Raw genomic sequence first — 14478 nt, forward strand, 5'->3', positions numbered from 1 at the left:
CTCGCCACTTTCAGCTGCCTTCATTGGTCTCAACGCTGCAAGAATGATCACCAGTGAAGACACTTGAATCCATCTTTATTGGCATAATAAAGACTTCACAAAACAGTCTCAACATAAAACGCCTCATTCAACATTCATTGTACCAAAAGTCATTAATACAACATAAAGAATGTGCATTCACCACTGTTTGCAGCATCAAGCCATATCTATCCCCTTTGTCAGAGCTTTTACTCAATAGAAAAATACGCATTTACAACCAGCCAGTATGGCCTTCAATTAGTGCAATTGTTGATTGCAACATGTTTATTACTGGCAAAGCATTGCTTGAATCATCCGACTTTTCCCTTTTAGTGGAATCACAGTAAAACAAAACATGTCAAAGTAGCGAACAAGGTTATTATAATTAACAAAAACTGATGAATTCAAATTGAAGCATTTTCATGAACAAAAAAAAAAAACAGAAAATACAAAAGACAGAAATGAAAATTAAAACTATCATACATTATATATTTTTTTTGGGTTGATTAATATACATTCACTTTTGGTTTTCATTTTAAAATGTTTCATTGCTGTATGTTGTTTGACAACAGTAGTTAAATTTATGACCTCATATTTATCTTGCACTTGATAAATACCTTACTTAGCAAACAATTACTACAACTAATACAAACTAACTAAAACAAAGCGTTTTGGTAAAATAAAAATTACAATATGTTATACCTGTTCTAAAGACGAATCAAAACTAAATTTGGAGGAAAAAATGCTAACATGCTAGCAGTAGCTGTGCTAACACAGCCTGGACCTATACAAGACAGCGACCCGAGTAAAGAAAGTTCCAAGGCAAGTCGAATGAGGATTTATAAAGTGAAGGCCATATCTGCGGCAGGTTCTCACAGTGACTGGTAGCCGTCCGTCCTCCTCTTGCGGCCCAGCAGATAGACCACCACCACCACCAAGATCAGCACCAGCAGCGTCACGCCCACCCCGATGGCCACGCGATAATCGGGCTGGTCGGCCGCGCAGTGGTCGGCTGAAAAGGACGCCGTGATTTACATGTACGTCAGCACTCAAAATGGCGTCCGGGGGGGGCTACTTACTGACGCCAAATTCGCCGCTCGGGGTCAGATTGAAGGCCTGCATGCGGTCATCCTTGACGTCCAGATATAAACCGTTTCCCATGAAGACAGAGTCGCTCCTGCACGCGTACGAGTGGCCAATCTTGGCGGGGAAGGCGCGCAATGATATGTTGGCGGCGGCATAATGGCCGCTGACTGCAACGACAAATAACACAAAGCAGGATAAGTATAGATTTTTTAAAAATTCCCAACTATCTTGGGAAAAAGCTGACACGCTTCTGCTAAAATACACAAATGTAGATATGGCTTTTGGGGGCGGGGCTAGAATGTTGCACCAAAATAGATGCTATGCTAAACTGGTAAAAACTATTTCAATCCACAAAGCGACCTTACCGTTGCTCAAGGGGTAGGTGAGGTTGAACAGCAAAGTGTCGACGTAGGCGATATTTTCGGCGGAGCTCTGAAGAAATTTAGGAAAAGAACAAAAAAATGGTTATTTGCTTTGTCAACAAATAAGTGTCGGTCATTCGCGGCGGTTGTGTGGATGAGGCATTGAGTGATGCAGATCACATGCTGCGACACACAAAAAACAGGCTCATCAGGTCCACTTCCTCTTTCGAATAATTCTTCACCCGTGGTAGCTTTGCGAATAAAAATCACATGACCTCAAGTCAGGGTGAGCCATAGGGCGAAACCGGTGTTGGGAAGTCAAAACTCAAATAAAATGTAGATTCTGAATTTTCAAGAAGTTGAATCGGTCTTGTTTCATGATGTCTACTTGTTACTAGGGCTGAACGATTTTTGGGCAAACAACAGATTTATTTTTTCCACTTAATATTTTGGTTGCAATTGACTTTACCAATATTATTTTTATATACATATATTTTTTTTACAGCGGCAAAATAATTAAGCTCTATTACAATAAATATCTGATTAACCATCACTCTTTTGAGAAACGACAATTTAAAAAAGAAATAAATACAACAAATATAATTCATTTTCATTACCATTTCAGATCTAATTTGATTGCCCTACTTCCTACTTTTCTTTTATTTCCACTTGAGTACAGAGATTTTGCAAGTCCTGAGAGAAGTGAACCTTGTTGAACATGAAGGTGATGAAACCCTCCTTGAAGACCAGCGTGAGGTTGGCTCGGTTCTCCCGACACTCTCCAACGGCTCGGGTCTTATTGGGCTGCACGACGAACGTCCCGCTGGCCTGCAAAGGGAACCAATTTCATAACATGAATAGAAAAAATGTGTTACTCAAATCATCTGGATTAGAAATGCCATTGATCTGTTCCAAAAAAAAAAAAAAGAGAATGTCATACTTTTTACAAGATTGAAAAAAAAAAAAGTACCTTTGGTGTCTCGAGTCGGAGCTGCAGGGCCACATGGGCCATCAGGCAAACGATTTTGTCCTTCATTAGCCGGTAGTCTCCCGCAATCAAGTCGGCAGGCGGGTTGGGCTTGGGTGGAGTCACGGTGGGACGCACGGTGGTCGTATTGGTGATGGGTGCTGGTGAGGTCGTGTTAGTGATGGGTGCGGGTGAAGTCGTGTTAGTGATGGGTGCGGGTGAGGTCGTGTTAGCGATGGGTGCGGGTGAAGTCGTGTTAGTGATGGGTGCGGGTGAGGTCGTGTTAGTGATGGGTGCGGGTGAGGTCGTGTTAGTGATGGGTGCGAGAGTGGTTGTTGCGCTGGTTGTCGTGGAAACACAACCGGTTGTGGCGTTGGCGGCCGGTGTAGTCAGCTTGCCCGTTGTGCTAGGGTCAGGTTTTGGAGAAAATCCTTGAGCGGGAGCCACGGTCGCTGGGGGCTTTCCATGTCGCGCAAGAGACAGAGCTTTAAAAGAGGATAGAACACAAGTCAAGTTGGGGGGGGGGGGGGGGGGGGGGACTCAGAGTTAAAGTGAGTCATAACAGAACGAAAACGTTTGAATACACTTCCGACTATGCACCAAATGAAAAACTACGCAATCAAAGCGCTTCGAGCCACGCGAAGTTCGTAACCTTGAAACGTCACAAAGTTAGTATTTGTAATCACGAACACTTATTTATGATAAACAACCCCCCGATCAAAAATTTAAGAATAAAATAGCATTAAAGAAAAGGTGTCAGAGTGCGAGCCAAGTGATTTTTAAGTTGAACTGGTCTGATAATACGCTCGAGTTCCAAAGTCCACCACGTATTGACACACTTCCAAAAGTTTTTAAATTAAAAAAAAGGAAAACAAATCCATACCTTTAACCTCGGTATTTCACATTTTAAAAATCGTTAAAGCACTTTTAAGTACGTACGTCACATATAGTACGTAAAACGAAAACGGCAGGAAATATATACTATACTTCAGAGCAAAAAAATAGTCATAAAAATAAATACCTGAAACGATACAGCAAGAAAGAATGATAAGTGAACTTTTCATGGTTCCAGGATAGATGCAGGTGGTATAATGTGGCAGGCTCACGAAGACAACGACCGACGGAGTGACGCCTCGGTCCTACGACGTACAAAGCTCAAGTAAAAGAAAAACGTGCTTTGACCGGAAGCGCACGTAAGAAGTCAAAACAAAACCTAGCCTTGACATATTCATTGCTCAATCATTGAACTGTCAACACATTGAGACATTCTACTGTTTGGAAATTAAAATCAAAATTCAGAGTGGATTAGTCAATTTCATGTCAAACTTATTTTACCATCATCTTCTGCTACTTGCTTTTTATTTTGAAAGCCGCTCTCAGAAGTAGTGGTGCTTCAGCCAACGAAACTAGCCGCATTCAGCTAGGGAAGAGGTCCTTGATCGGGAAACGAAACTAGCCGAGGTTCTTTATTGACGTTCAAAGAAAAAAAAAACTGCATCGAGATAAACGACAATAATTATCTTCTTTTAATAGATGACGAATTAGGGCCACCCACAAAAAAAAAAAAAAACACAAAATTGAGCTTGTATTCGTAATGACACAAGTTGTCTTTGAGATGGAGTTTGTTTTTTAGATTTTCTTTTTTTTCCTCCAATAGAATATCATGACTTTTTTCAAATTGTCTGCTTTAATTTAAAATCATTCTAAAAAAAACAACTTAACTAAAACTAACAAAATATAAGACATGCTTGCCTGCTTTAATTCAAAAATCATTATTCTCGAAATAAAAAAAAATGCTATAGGACTTTATCCTTAAAAACGATGTTTTGTGTGTGGAAAAATAAACTTATCTTAAACACTGTTATTGATTTTGCTAACAGAAGACACCACACCGACCTCTAGTGGAGAACTAAGACTTAACTCAGCGCCTACTTGGAGAAACCAGTGAATCATTTTAAAATGAGTTCAACGTTGCTATTGGTAATCTTTTCCCGTCGCACAGTAATAATTTATCAAATGCATTGGGCCAAATTCCCCGAAAAAAAAACCGTATGTTAATGAGGACTCCTCTCGACCAATCGTGACGCTGGAGGCCCACTGGCACCGCCTTCGATTACGACATTGGCGGGCGAGAAACCGTCCAACGCCATAAAAGGAAAATACTCACGCATGCGCGCTGGTGGCAGTTTTGTTTGAAGTGAACTGCTGCCTGGAACTGCCCTTAGGAGCTCGTAAAGTCGTCCGGCATTTGAATCGAATCGCGCTATTTCTGCACATTTCCACCCCGCCTCGATGCATCGTCGCGACAATGTTAGGCCACCACTACCCGAATGCTGACAAGTCGCAGCAACTGGCCAGCTACGTGGAGGATTATCTGGAATGCGTGGAATCCCTGCCTTTGGATATACAAAGAAATGTTTCTGTGCTGCGGGAAATCGACGCCAAGTATCAAGGTAAGGAGATGCCGATGCGCATTGACGTCAATGTGTCCGGCGATGGTGGAGTGCGGTGCGGGCGGGCAGGCAGGCGTCTGCCTCCTTTCCAACCATTCACGTCAACGCAGCCTGGCTCTCCTTGCAGCAAGAAGGCGGATATTTCTTTCCATTTGTTCCTGCTAACAAAATACACGCGTGCATTTCTACGGTAGTTAGTGGTTGAACTATGGACGTTCGGCGTCAATCGGTTGTAGAAACCACATTAACGTGACGGTGAAATCGGACCGTTGTCTCAACCACAACCGTGCTCCGTAGAATGAGCTAGTGTGTGTTGGAGCAGCCAAAGAACTGCTCTGTGTCCCGCCCCCGTCACGTGATCACCCAGCGTAGTCACCTTCGGTAGGGGAGGAAGCGCTGGGCGCCTTGTTTCTTTCAACACCCACTTTTTTCCAAAACCAGGCCGCGTTGGTGTTAAAAAAAAAAAAAATCTGCAATTATATTGTCCACTTAAAAATTAGATTTTGTACATCTGTCTGCAGAAGTTCTGAAGGAGGTGGATGAAGTCTTTGAGAAGTACAAGGCTGAGCGGGATGGCGCTCAGAGAAAACGCCTGCAAGTCCAGCTGCAACGGGCACTCATCGTCAGCCAGGAGCTGGGCGATGAGAAAATCCACGTGGTGACCCAGATGACCGAGCTGGTGGAGAACCGCTCGCGCCAGATGGATTCCCACTCCCTGTGCCTCCAGGAGCCCTGCGATCCCGAGCGTATGGTGACGGAGAGGCGCGCCAACGTCCAGGAGCCCCCAGTCGCTGCCGCCGCCCCAGCTGCCGCCGCCACCGCCGTGGAACGCGCCTCGGCCCGCCGGCCGAGACGCCAGCGTAACAGCGAGAGCCGAGACTCCAGCCACCCGTCGGCCAACGGTTCCGTGGCGGACGACGTTGCCGACGAGCCGTCCGTCCCGCTTCCCAGAGAGAAGAAGTCCAAGTCGGCCAAGAAAAAGAAGCGCAAGTCCAAGCAGGAGCGGGACGCTTCGCCGGTGGATTTCGCCATCGACCCCAACGAGCCCACCTACTGCTTGTGCGAGCAGGTGTCTTACGGCGAAATGATCGGCTGTGACAACGAGCAGTGCCCCATCGAGTGGTTCCACTTCTCCTGCGTGGGGCTGACCTACAAACCTAAGGGCAAGTGGTACTGTCCCAAATGTCGGGGGGACAATGAAAAGACTATGGACAAAAGTCTGGACAAGAACAGAAAAGACCGCAGGTCCAGGTAGTGACCCACCAGGAAATCTATCAGAATCCAACGTGAAGAGCACAATCGAACGGAGTGACTTCTTACTCACCTAGTGAGAAGTTTCTTTATTTTTGACCTGTCAAAATAAATACAACTCAAGCATCTCGGTTTAGTCGCGGGGTGTCTTCTTCGCGGACAAGGTCCTTATTCCGAGTTGACTGCCTTCTTGCAGTACACGTAACGACCACTGAAACAAAAGAGTCACACTTTAGCTAGTAAAGCAAGTATTTCGGCAATTTGCTGAAACGGGGGTGAAGCAACCTCAAGTCCCTCGCGAGTTGAACCGATAAACATCGGCGGGTCAAAATGGACCCTGGACTGGTGATGACACGTTAGCGTAGCATTGGCGCTACTAATTCACCTGTTAACAGTAATGTCTACAATATTGGCCCGACTGCTGCTCAAATGACCAAATAAGGTATTTGGGCTCACAAGTCTTAAGTGAGATTAATTTTTGAAATCGTTTTACTAATTATGAAATGCCAAACCAAATAATAGCCATTAATTGTTTCCATGATCGTCCAGATCCTTCGGTCAGTCGAAACCCAGGCAGACACTGGTTCTGATCCAAATTCAGCTGGTCTAAACATCCAGCTCACCTCCAACCCAAATTGAGAATCCGCAGATCCCGGTAGGCACATTTTGTTACCGCGAGACACTGAAGACAAGCGATCTCGGTTTCGGATCGGATTGATCGGTAGCAGCTCATTGCGCTTGGGGCGACGTACCTTGATGACAACGCTTCGACCACAAAGCCTGATGTCGACGCTTCGTAACAAAGACTGATGATGTCACATCCCGGCGCCCCTCGTCGGCCTAGTTCAGAGGATATAAAAGATTTGCGAGAACGGAGACATCCTCCATGAAATTCTGGAGCTCCAAAAATTTAGAAAGGGAAGACTGCATGCACAGCCCAGAGATGAGCAATGAGAAGGCCACGCTCGGGTCGGGAAATGAACATCTTCTCACCCTGGAGAAGATTCAACATGGCATTAAGGATTTTTTTGCCCAACGAGGGATGTTTGGGGACAACGTGATAGGTTGTCAAGCGGACCAGGTAACTTCATGACAACTGCAAGCCATCAATGTTTATGGTGCCTGCTATACTGCGGATTTTCAAATGATCATTTTTTTCAATTGTTTCAACAATTTTAAATTGTCCCGAATGAGGTCTTTTGTTTTCATTGAAATAAAACTGAAAAAGGTGGGGGTCGTTTTATACATTCGGGGTCTAGACAAAGGCTTTTTTTCAAACTTGAGTCTTGAAAAAGAGAGTCTTAAAATCGGGGTCATCTTATATTCGGGCCAATACGGTACTTAAAAATCTAAATTTTAGTGCCACGACATGGCGGACGGCATCGAGGTAATATTATGCCTTAGATTTTTGTTGTTTTGTATCAATTGCTGCTTAAGATAGTTGTTTGAAAATTCTGAATTCAAGTCAAATCAGCAGATATCTGACTTCTGTTCGATTAAATAAGGATTAGCTTAGGGCTCCGTGGGGTGTCATCAGATTCCATTGGCAGAAATAAATATTAGGTTGATTTGAAGTTTGAACTTAACTGTTCATATTGGAGCTGGAGCCCTCAAAGAATTGTCACGAGTACGCAAAGTGAATGATACAAGACGCGTTAATCAGATGTTTACTTTTTCTTCTCCAGAATATGACTTACGGTTTAAATGAGAAAGATTCCAAGATCGACAATCTCATCAAGAAGATCGTTGAGAAAAGTACGCTCGATGTGGCCAACTTGAGGCAGATGATCACCCTCTGGGACAAGGAGGAGCGAGCTACGTCCGACTCCTTCATCGACGAGTCGTCGTACGGCGTGGTCACCCAGCAGAAGATCAAGCAACACCTGAAGACTTTTTTCTCCGAGCGGCTCACAATCGCGGAGCAGGAAGAAGGTAAGATCGGCGGCGCCACCTCGGCCCTGAAGATATTTGCGAGGACCGGCGCCAGGAAGAAGACTCAGGAGCCAAATGACTCGGAGCAACGTACTGATCAGAATGACTTGGCTCCGACCAAAGGATTGATTGGCCAAGAGTTGAACCCTGTGGTTTCCACCGTCGACACAGCTGGAAGCAAAATGAAGACCTTGCAAAAACCTCAGGATTTGGAGCGAGATGATGTTGAATCCCCTGTCTCAGAGGTCGAACCACGTGCCAGCCTTTCGGCCACGTCAGAGGAAAGATGGACGCCGAATCTGGCCGGGTTGTTCTCTGACAACGAAGGTGAGGGGCCGGATAACTTGGATCAGGTGGAAATGGAGGAGACATGTCGTTCTCCAGGCTTATCGGAAGAAGTAGCTGGATCGCCACTGAAGGATACAGAAACCGACTATGACGATCCTTTCAGGATTTCCGCAGGATCCCCCGAGAGCACACGAACAGCAAGTAACATGGATACTGACAAGCTTGATATGTCAACAGCGGGCCGGGTGGATTCCCTGGAAGGTAGATGTTCTACAATCCCCGCTTCTGATGGCAACAAATCGCCAGCCGCATTGGAAGAAAACAATTTATCAAATGGAGACGCCGACACTCGTCTTGACTTGCCAGAAGACAAGTTAGCAAAGAGATCTTCAGATGCAGTAGGCTCCGATTTAGAGTTGCCAGAAGACAGCGTCCAAAAGAGGTATTCGATAGAAGCGGTCAATGCAGAGCTTGAGTCGCCAGAAGACAGAAGATCCGAGAGGGTGTCGTCTGAGGGACGAGACGATGGTCCCGAGTTGCCAGAAAGCTTGACGGCGAGTATGCTTTCACCCAGACAAGAAACATTTGACCCTTTATTGTCAGAAGAGAGTGTTGTAAAGAAGCCTACATCAGAAGCAGGACCTATTACCTTGCAAGCAAACCAGGTAACAAAGAGGGTCTCACCAGAGGGAGCAGTAGATAGTGTCCAATGGCCAGAAGACGAGGTAACGAAAAGGTCTTCATCAGAAGCAGTCAACGCTTGTTTTAAGTCACCGGAAGAGCAGGTATTAAAGAGACTAGCATCGACTGCTTCTCCCGAAGATCTCAAGTGTGCTCAAGACATTGCGGAAAACACGTCTTCAGTAGAACCAGCAGATACTGATTCAAAGTGGCAAGAAGTAGCAAAGACGCCGTCATTAGAATTAGAACGTACTGATCTTCAGAGGCCAGAAGTCGACGTGGCTAAGCTTTCTTCATCGGAAGCAGTAGATACTGAGCCTCAGTGGCCAGAAGACAACGTAACAAAGATACCTTCATTAGAACCAGTAACAGATGCTGAACCGAGTGGGCAAGATGCTAAAGTTGCAAGTACATCTCCGTCAGAAGTAGATCGTAACTCTCAGGAGCCAGAAGAGTGGCTTGAAGACAGGATCACAAGGAGATCCTGTGAAACAGTAGGACGGGATGATCTCAAGTCACCTGAAGACAGGGAACCAGAGCTGCCTTCATCAGAAGCAGCATTCGATTCTGCCCCTCAATTATGTGATGAACCGGAAGTGAGTGAACCACTTTTGGAAGAAGTAGTTGATACTCATCACTTGGTTGATGTTAAGAGGATGTCAGTAGAAATGCTAGAAGATGTTGATGTTAAATCGTCCGAACGCAGGGTATCACAGATGTCTTTGAATGACAGTGAGAAACCATTGTCCGACTTCGTGGTACCCAAGAGCCCTTCGGCCGAAGCATATTTGGACTCTTTGTCAGCAGAGGTTGAAGACAGGGTATCTCGAAAGTCTTCATCTTCAGCAGACCTAAGAGTTCCTCCTAAACGGTCAGAAGATAGGGTATCTCGAAACTCTTCATCTTCAGCAGACCTAAGAGTTCCTCCTAAACGGTCAGAAGACAGGGTATCTCGAAACTCTTCATCTTCAGCAGACCTAAGAGTTCCTCCTAAACGGTCAGAAGACAGGGTGTCTCGAAAGTCTTCATCTTCAGCAGACCTAAGAGTTCCTCCTAAACGGTCAGAAGACAGGGTATCCTGGAAGTCGTCTGATGTAGAATTTGAGGTTGTTCCTAAACGGTCAGAAGACAGGGTGTCTCGAAAGTCTTCATCTTCAGCAGACCTAAGAGTTCCTCCTAAACGGTCAGAAGACAGGGTATCCTGGAAGTCGTCTGATGTAGAATTTGAGGTTGTTCCTAAATTGTCAGGAGACAGGAGGTCTTCGTCAAAACTGGCAACAGATGTTCCTAAATTGTCAGAAGGCAAGATATCAAGGAGGTCCTCTTCCCAGGCGGCAGATGTTGGGAAATTATCAGAAGAGAGGATATCAAGGAGACCTTCGTCAAAAGCGGCAAGAGAATCAATCTCGAGACTGTCAGAAGACAGAATATCAAGGAGGTCTTCATCAAAAGCAGCAGTCAGCGCCATCTCTAAACTGTCAGAAGACCGGATATCCAGGAGATCTTCGTCAAGACTGGTGGCAGAAGCTGACCTCAAATTGTCCAGGAAGTCTTTATCAGAATCGATAACCGAGACTGATGAGCAGGAACTTTCATCTGAAGCGTCAGCAGACCTTGACAAGACATCACCGGAAGGACTTGAAAGCAGGACATCCTTTTGGAAGAGGTGGAAAAGCCAAACGATGAAGATACAGCCAATTCTGGAAAACTGTCCAAGAAGCATCATGGACTGCATTCGAGCAAAACCAGCTATTCGGCCCATTTTCAATAAGGTCAAGTCGATGTGGAAGACTCACTACGGCCGGAGGAAGAGCAAGAGAGTCAAAGGGAAACCCGAGCGAACAGGCGAGAGATCGCCACTTCCAAATGTCTTGGACGAAAGGGCAAGGGAGGAGACGTCTGTCATCGCGTCGATTTTATCAGTCGAGTTACCGCCGAGTGACGACGATGATGATGACGACGACGACGATGATGATGACGACGATGATGACGAAGAGGAGGAGCGCACAAGAAACAAATCTGCAAAGCCAATGGTACGCGCCCAGGACATCCACAGCTTCTTTGAGAACATGTTTAAAAATGAATTTTCCAAAAGGTTAGAAACATCCCTGAAAAGGGGGCTCTTGGACGTGGTTAACGATTATTTCCCTGAAAAAGGTTTGCCGCCGGGCACTGCGGATAAATTGTCAAAGCAGGAACAAGAGCTTAAGAAAAAATCCTCGCAGCTTTAGTGGAGGATTTTAATGGCAACCCGACAGTACTTGTGTATTTGTTCCAATAAAAATGGAATTTCAAGTTATTATTATTTTTTTTAACATGGTCACACCACTAATACAAACCAATGAAAGGAAAACAGATCAAGTGACCTCAAAAATCGGGTTTTATTTGACTAAAAAAAAAAACAACTGGTCAAAACAAAAATGAGAAAACCGTGAGGTTAAATCTGATGGAATTATTTATCAAGTGTCACGACAATGCAAAATATTGGTTTGTAAGGCGAATGCGTCAAGGTTCCAGGCAGTGAGTCGATACTGTACCTTCAGAACGGAGGCTTTCAAGTAACCTTTCTGAAACCGGGAACACATTGCGCTGTACAGTATTGCTTCCATTTTCCGGCCGGCCCGGTTCTGGAAGGAGGCAGCGGCGCAAAGACATTCCGCTCAAATTGAAAGGGGGGCAGCTCTGGGGGGGCTAATCGTCATCTTTGCCTCCAGTTTTACTCAGCTGCAACACAAAAGTAAAACCAAAAAAAAAAAAAACAATTACACAATGAAAATGAAAGAATGGAATTTCATGCTGTTGTTTTTTTTTTGCTACTTACGTGCTGGATGTTCGTTGTAATGAAGGAGGGGGAAGAACATTTTTTTTATTGAGTTTCTTATCGTTCATGTTGAGGAGCGTTGCGAGTGTACATACTTTGATGACGTCAATCCAATTCCATCCTCTTGGCAGTTCCCCTTTGTTATCTGAAAGCAGAACCAAGCAGCTCACGTGTGAAGAAATTCCTTTTTTTTTTCCTTCCCCCTTAATTGTTCATGCTCAGAGTGCTGTGGGCACTTCTCACCTGTCCGATTGATGATCCTCCTCTTCTGCGCTTTGGTGAGCTGCTCCTTCCTCTCTTTCTTTTTGCCCGTGGCGTTCGGTATGGCCTCATCGCTGGGCGTTAAATTCTGACGGTGAAAGGAAGGAAGCGTTCAGTCCCCGGTCATACGCCGCCGACTCTACTACTTGAAACCAACCACGGCGGTGACCACGGGTCTGTGGTTCTCCATCAAATCTTCTTGATTCTCCTTGGCCCACTCGAACAGGGTGTATGTCATGGCGTCGCCCAGATTGGCTTCCACTTGTTCCTCCAGCTTAGACAGGATGACCTGCTTGGTTTCGGGAGTTCTGACAATGGCAATAAAATGTTTTAGGAGGATCATTTTATTTTTAACTATTTCTCCAAGCGTAGCTCGCTGGGCAACTTACATTCGGTTGTTAAAAAAGCCATCCAGGGAGATTTGAGGACCAGTCTTGGGGTATGTCTCTGGCCACGTGATGTCCAGGATGAATGCTTTGGAGTCATCCAGATCCCCTATCTAATGGTTTATAGGTTATAATTAGTCTGATTCAGATTTCCTGTTAGGCCGATTTCAATGTCTCAACACACAATATTGTCTCTATTCTGTTGATGCAACAAGACGCGATTCCTTTTTTTAGAATTTTACTCGAACCAAAATAATGAACTTAGTACTCACCCTCAACTGAAAGGAAACTGGACTAAGCACTTTGAAACACTCGTCACCTTCGTAAATCGAGCGAAGAGCCTCCAACTCCATCTAGAAACAAGCAGCACATTCGAAAAAAAATCGGCCATTTCAACAGGCTGGCGTGTTAGCATTTCACGGCTATCAGCGGCTAGCCACATTAGCGTCCATTTATGCCCTACCTCTTGATCTTCATTCGCTGTCATAGTTTCGCTTTCGTTTGGCCGTGGCGTCCTCCCTCCACGGAGCCAAACCGTTACGATAAGGGAGCCATGGCTATCATTAAAAAACGATCGTTTATAACAACTTGTGCTGTGACATACTGGTAGTACTACCAACTCTGTGACATTTTAGCGCATGCGCACTCGTACTATACTCTTCATCGGGATTTCTCAACCCCGCGTTAAGTAGGCCAAGACGCATTTACCGCCATCTAGCGGCGGAAAACGCAAACGTTTTCTCCGGTACAGTCGACCCCGCATTTCCCGGTTCGGCACTCGCGGAATTGCGTACTGTATTCGTGCATTCGACATTTCGTCTTCGTTTTTCATGGAAAACGTTTATTGAATTTTTATCAGCGTTTTTAAAAGACGCCAAACTACCAATCAGAGCAAAGTGAGAATAGAATTCATTAACAATAGGAGTCAATTTTGCAAAGAACCACAAGGAGAGTGCCAAGCGTTTAGTAAAAAATAGTTTATGTACCTTTTTAAAAGTGGTGATTAAAAAGCAAAAGACATTCACATCGATGCGATTATGCGGAATAACGGAAGTGGCGGGGGTGTTCCATCAAGTACTCGGTCAACATGTAAACAGTGTTCAAAAGAAGCAGCTGAGACAGCATTTCTTTTTTTTGTGGGTCTCCAGATTTACGTACTCGGGACCAGCCGCACACCGAGCAACTGAACTGCGACCATCCCAAAGTTCGAAAACAATATTTATAATGTTCTTGCTTCACAAAGATTTCCAAGTTTTTGTTGGTCGGTGTGCGGCAGGAATCGGACGTTCCTGATGCGTTTGAGCGTTTATTCCGTATCGTTGATATCCAGCTTAAGGTTTGTGTACCGATGCGTGCTTTAACTTCCTAAAATGCTCAAGCGGCTTTCCGTTGCGGAGTGGACGTGTTGCCATGATTTTCAAGCGATTCTGGACACCTCCTTCCCCAAGCGTGGCGAAACCTCTTTGGCACAGAACACAAATCCGAGACAAATTGTAAACCACAGTTTTTCGTACACAAATTTTAAAATGTCATTAAAAGAACCGATTTTGGCAGAAATGACACGGCGCCGCTCCGTCTTGGTCTGCGCGGCCTCCGTGCAAAACTGCGTCAAACGTGGCCATAGTTTCCAGCGCGCCGACTCATCGCTTTCGTCCAAACGCCGTCCTCCCGCCGCGGTGCGCCGGGACCACGAGGTGGTCTACCGACATAGCGACGTTACTTTAGTGCAAAAAAAGAGGCTTTGAGGCAGAAGAGGAAGGCCGGCTTCACGATGGAGGCGACGCCGCGTTCTGTTTGGCACCTGGGATCGCTCTGCGGGAGACAATGACGGAAACAGAATCTCTGATTCCCGACCAACTTCAACATCACACAGACTAATACAGTGTAATTTTTTTTGTCTTTACCGTTATTCATCAAATTGTATGAAAATGACCTCTAATGATATTTATAATCACAAAAAACGAAGGGACAA

At 45.2% G+C, this 14478-nt stretch overlaps 5 protein-coding genes across 6 annotated transcripts in view; 2 read left to right on the forward strand and 3 right to left on the reverse strand.

The window, feature by feature from the left end:
- Window positions 1-58: 58 nt before the first annotated feature.
- On the reverse strand, window positions 59-3789 carry LOC125983883 (macrosialin). The gene is made up of 7 exons (XM_049745597.1): window positions 3769-3789; window positions 3455-3572; window positions 2437-2918; window positions 2175-2294; window positions 1470-1536; window positions 1098-1271; window positions 59-1030 (listed from the first exon to the last, which is right to left on the reverse strand). The coding sequence occupies exons 1-7, from the start codon at window positions 3772-3774 to the stop codon at window positions 891-893; spliced, it is 1107 nt and encodes a 368-aa protein (XP_049601554.1). The 5' UTR covers window positions 3775-3789; the 3' UTR covers window positions 59-890.
- Window positions 3790-4591: 802 nt separating this feature from the next.
- Window positions 4592-6265, forward strand: ing2 (inhibitor of growth family, member 2). The gene is made up of 2 exons (XM_049745657.1): window positions 4592-4886; window positions 5408-6265. The coding sequence occupies exons 1-2, from the start codon at window positions 4742-4744 to the stop codon at window positions 6139-6141; spliced, it is 879 nt and encodes a 292-aa protein (XP_049601614.1). The 5' UTR covers window positions 4592-4741; the 3' UTR covers window positions 6142-6265.
- Window positions 6266-6380: 115 nt separating this feature from the next.
- Window positions 6381-11333, forward strand: LOC125983673 (serine-rich adhesin for platelets-like). The gene is made up of 2 exons (XM_049745149.1): window positions 6381-7218; window positions 7823-11333. Exons 1-2 carry the CDS (start codon window positions 7024-7026, stop codon window positions 11267-11269), a joined length of 3642 nt encoding a protein of 1213 aa, XP_049601106.1. The 5' UTR covers window positions 6381-7023; the 3' UTR covers window positions 11270-11333.
- A 67-nt stretch (window positions 11334-11400) lies between these two features.
- rwdd (RWD domain containing 4) lies at window positions 11401-13163 on the reverse strand. Its single transcript, XM_049745694.2, has 7 exons — window positions 12970-13163; window positions 12779-12859; window positions 12510-12619; window positions 12278-12428; window positions 12103-12208; window positions 11860-12004; window positions 11401-11762 (listed from the first exon to the last, which is right to left on the reverse strand). Exons 1-7 carry the CDS (start codon window positions 12991-12993, stop codon window positions 11759-11761), a joined length of 621 nt encoding a protein of 206 aa, XP_049601651.1. The 5' UTR covers window positions 12994-13163; the 3' UTR covers window positions 11401-11758.
- Window positions 13164-13468: 305 nt separating this feature from the next.
- Window positions 13469-14478, reverse strand: part of adam19a (ADAM metallopeptidase domain 19a) — a 33351-nt gene continuing 32341 nt past the window's right edge. For both annotated transcript variants that reach the window (XM_049745161.2, XM_049745169.2), the window contains exon 23: window positions 13469-14318. In XM_049745161.2, coding sequence (XP_049601118.1) covers window positions 14273-14318 — 46 coding nt within the window. In that variant the 3' untranslated portion in view covers window positions 13469-14272. The remainder of the gene's footprint in view (window positions 14319-14478) is intronic.

This window comes from Syngnathus scovelli, chromosome 1 (genome assembly GCF_024217435.2).
Source record: "Syngnathus scovelli strain Florida chromosome 1, RoL_Ssco_1.2, whole genome shotgun sequence".
Classification (NCBI taxonomy): domain Eukaryota; kingdom Metazoa; phylum Chordata; class Actinopteri; order Syngnathiformes; family Syngnathidae; genus Syngnathus; species Syngnathus scovelli.

Bases quoted from the DNA above. Each gene is read 5' to 3' on its own strand.
- LOC125983883 (XM_049745597.1), bottom strand. The intron at 2,919-3,454 runs GTATTTATTTTT...CCTCTTTTAAAG, and splicing joins TTCTTGCTGTATCGTTTCAG to CTCTGTCTCTTGCGCGACAT. The intron at 1,272-1,469 runs GTAAGGTCGCTT...TTGTCGTTGCAG, and splicing joins CACCTACCCCTTGAGCAACG to TCAGCGGCCATTATGCCGCC.
- ing2 (XM_049745657.1), top strand. From the start codon at position 4,742: ATGTTAGGCCACCACTACCCGAATGCTGACAAGTCGCAGCAACTGGCC. The intron at 4,887-5,407 runs GTAAGGAGATGC...ATCTGTCTGCAG, and splicing joins AATCGACGCCAAGTATCAAG to AAGTTCTGAAGGAGGTGGAT.
- LOC125983673 (XM_049745149.1), top strand. From the start codon at position 7,024: ATGAAATTCTGGAGCTCCAAAAATTTAGAAAGGGAAGACTGCATGCAC. The intron at 7,219-7,822 runs GTAACTTCATGA...TTTCTTCTCCAG, and splicing joins TAGGTTGTCAAGCGGACCAG to AATATGACTTACGGTTTAAA.
- rwdd (XM_049745694.2), bottom strand. From the start codon at position 12,993: ATGACAGCGAATGAAGATCAAGAG. The intron at 12,429-12,509 runs GTAAGTTGCCCA...TGCCATTGTCAG, and splicing joins GGCTTTTTTAACAACCGAAT to AACTCCCGAAACCAAGCAGG. The intron at 12,005-12,102 runs GTGAGAAGTGCC...TTCTGCTTTCAG, and splicing joins GAGGATCATCAATCGGACAG to ATAACAAAGGGGAACTGCCA.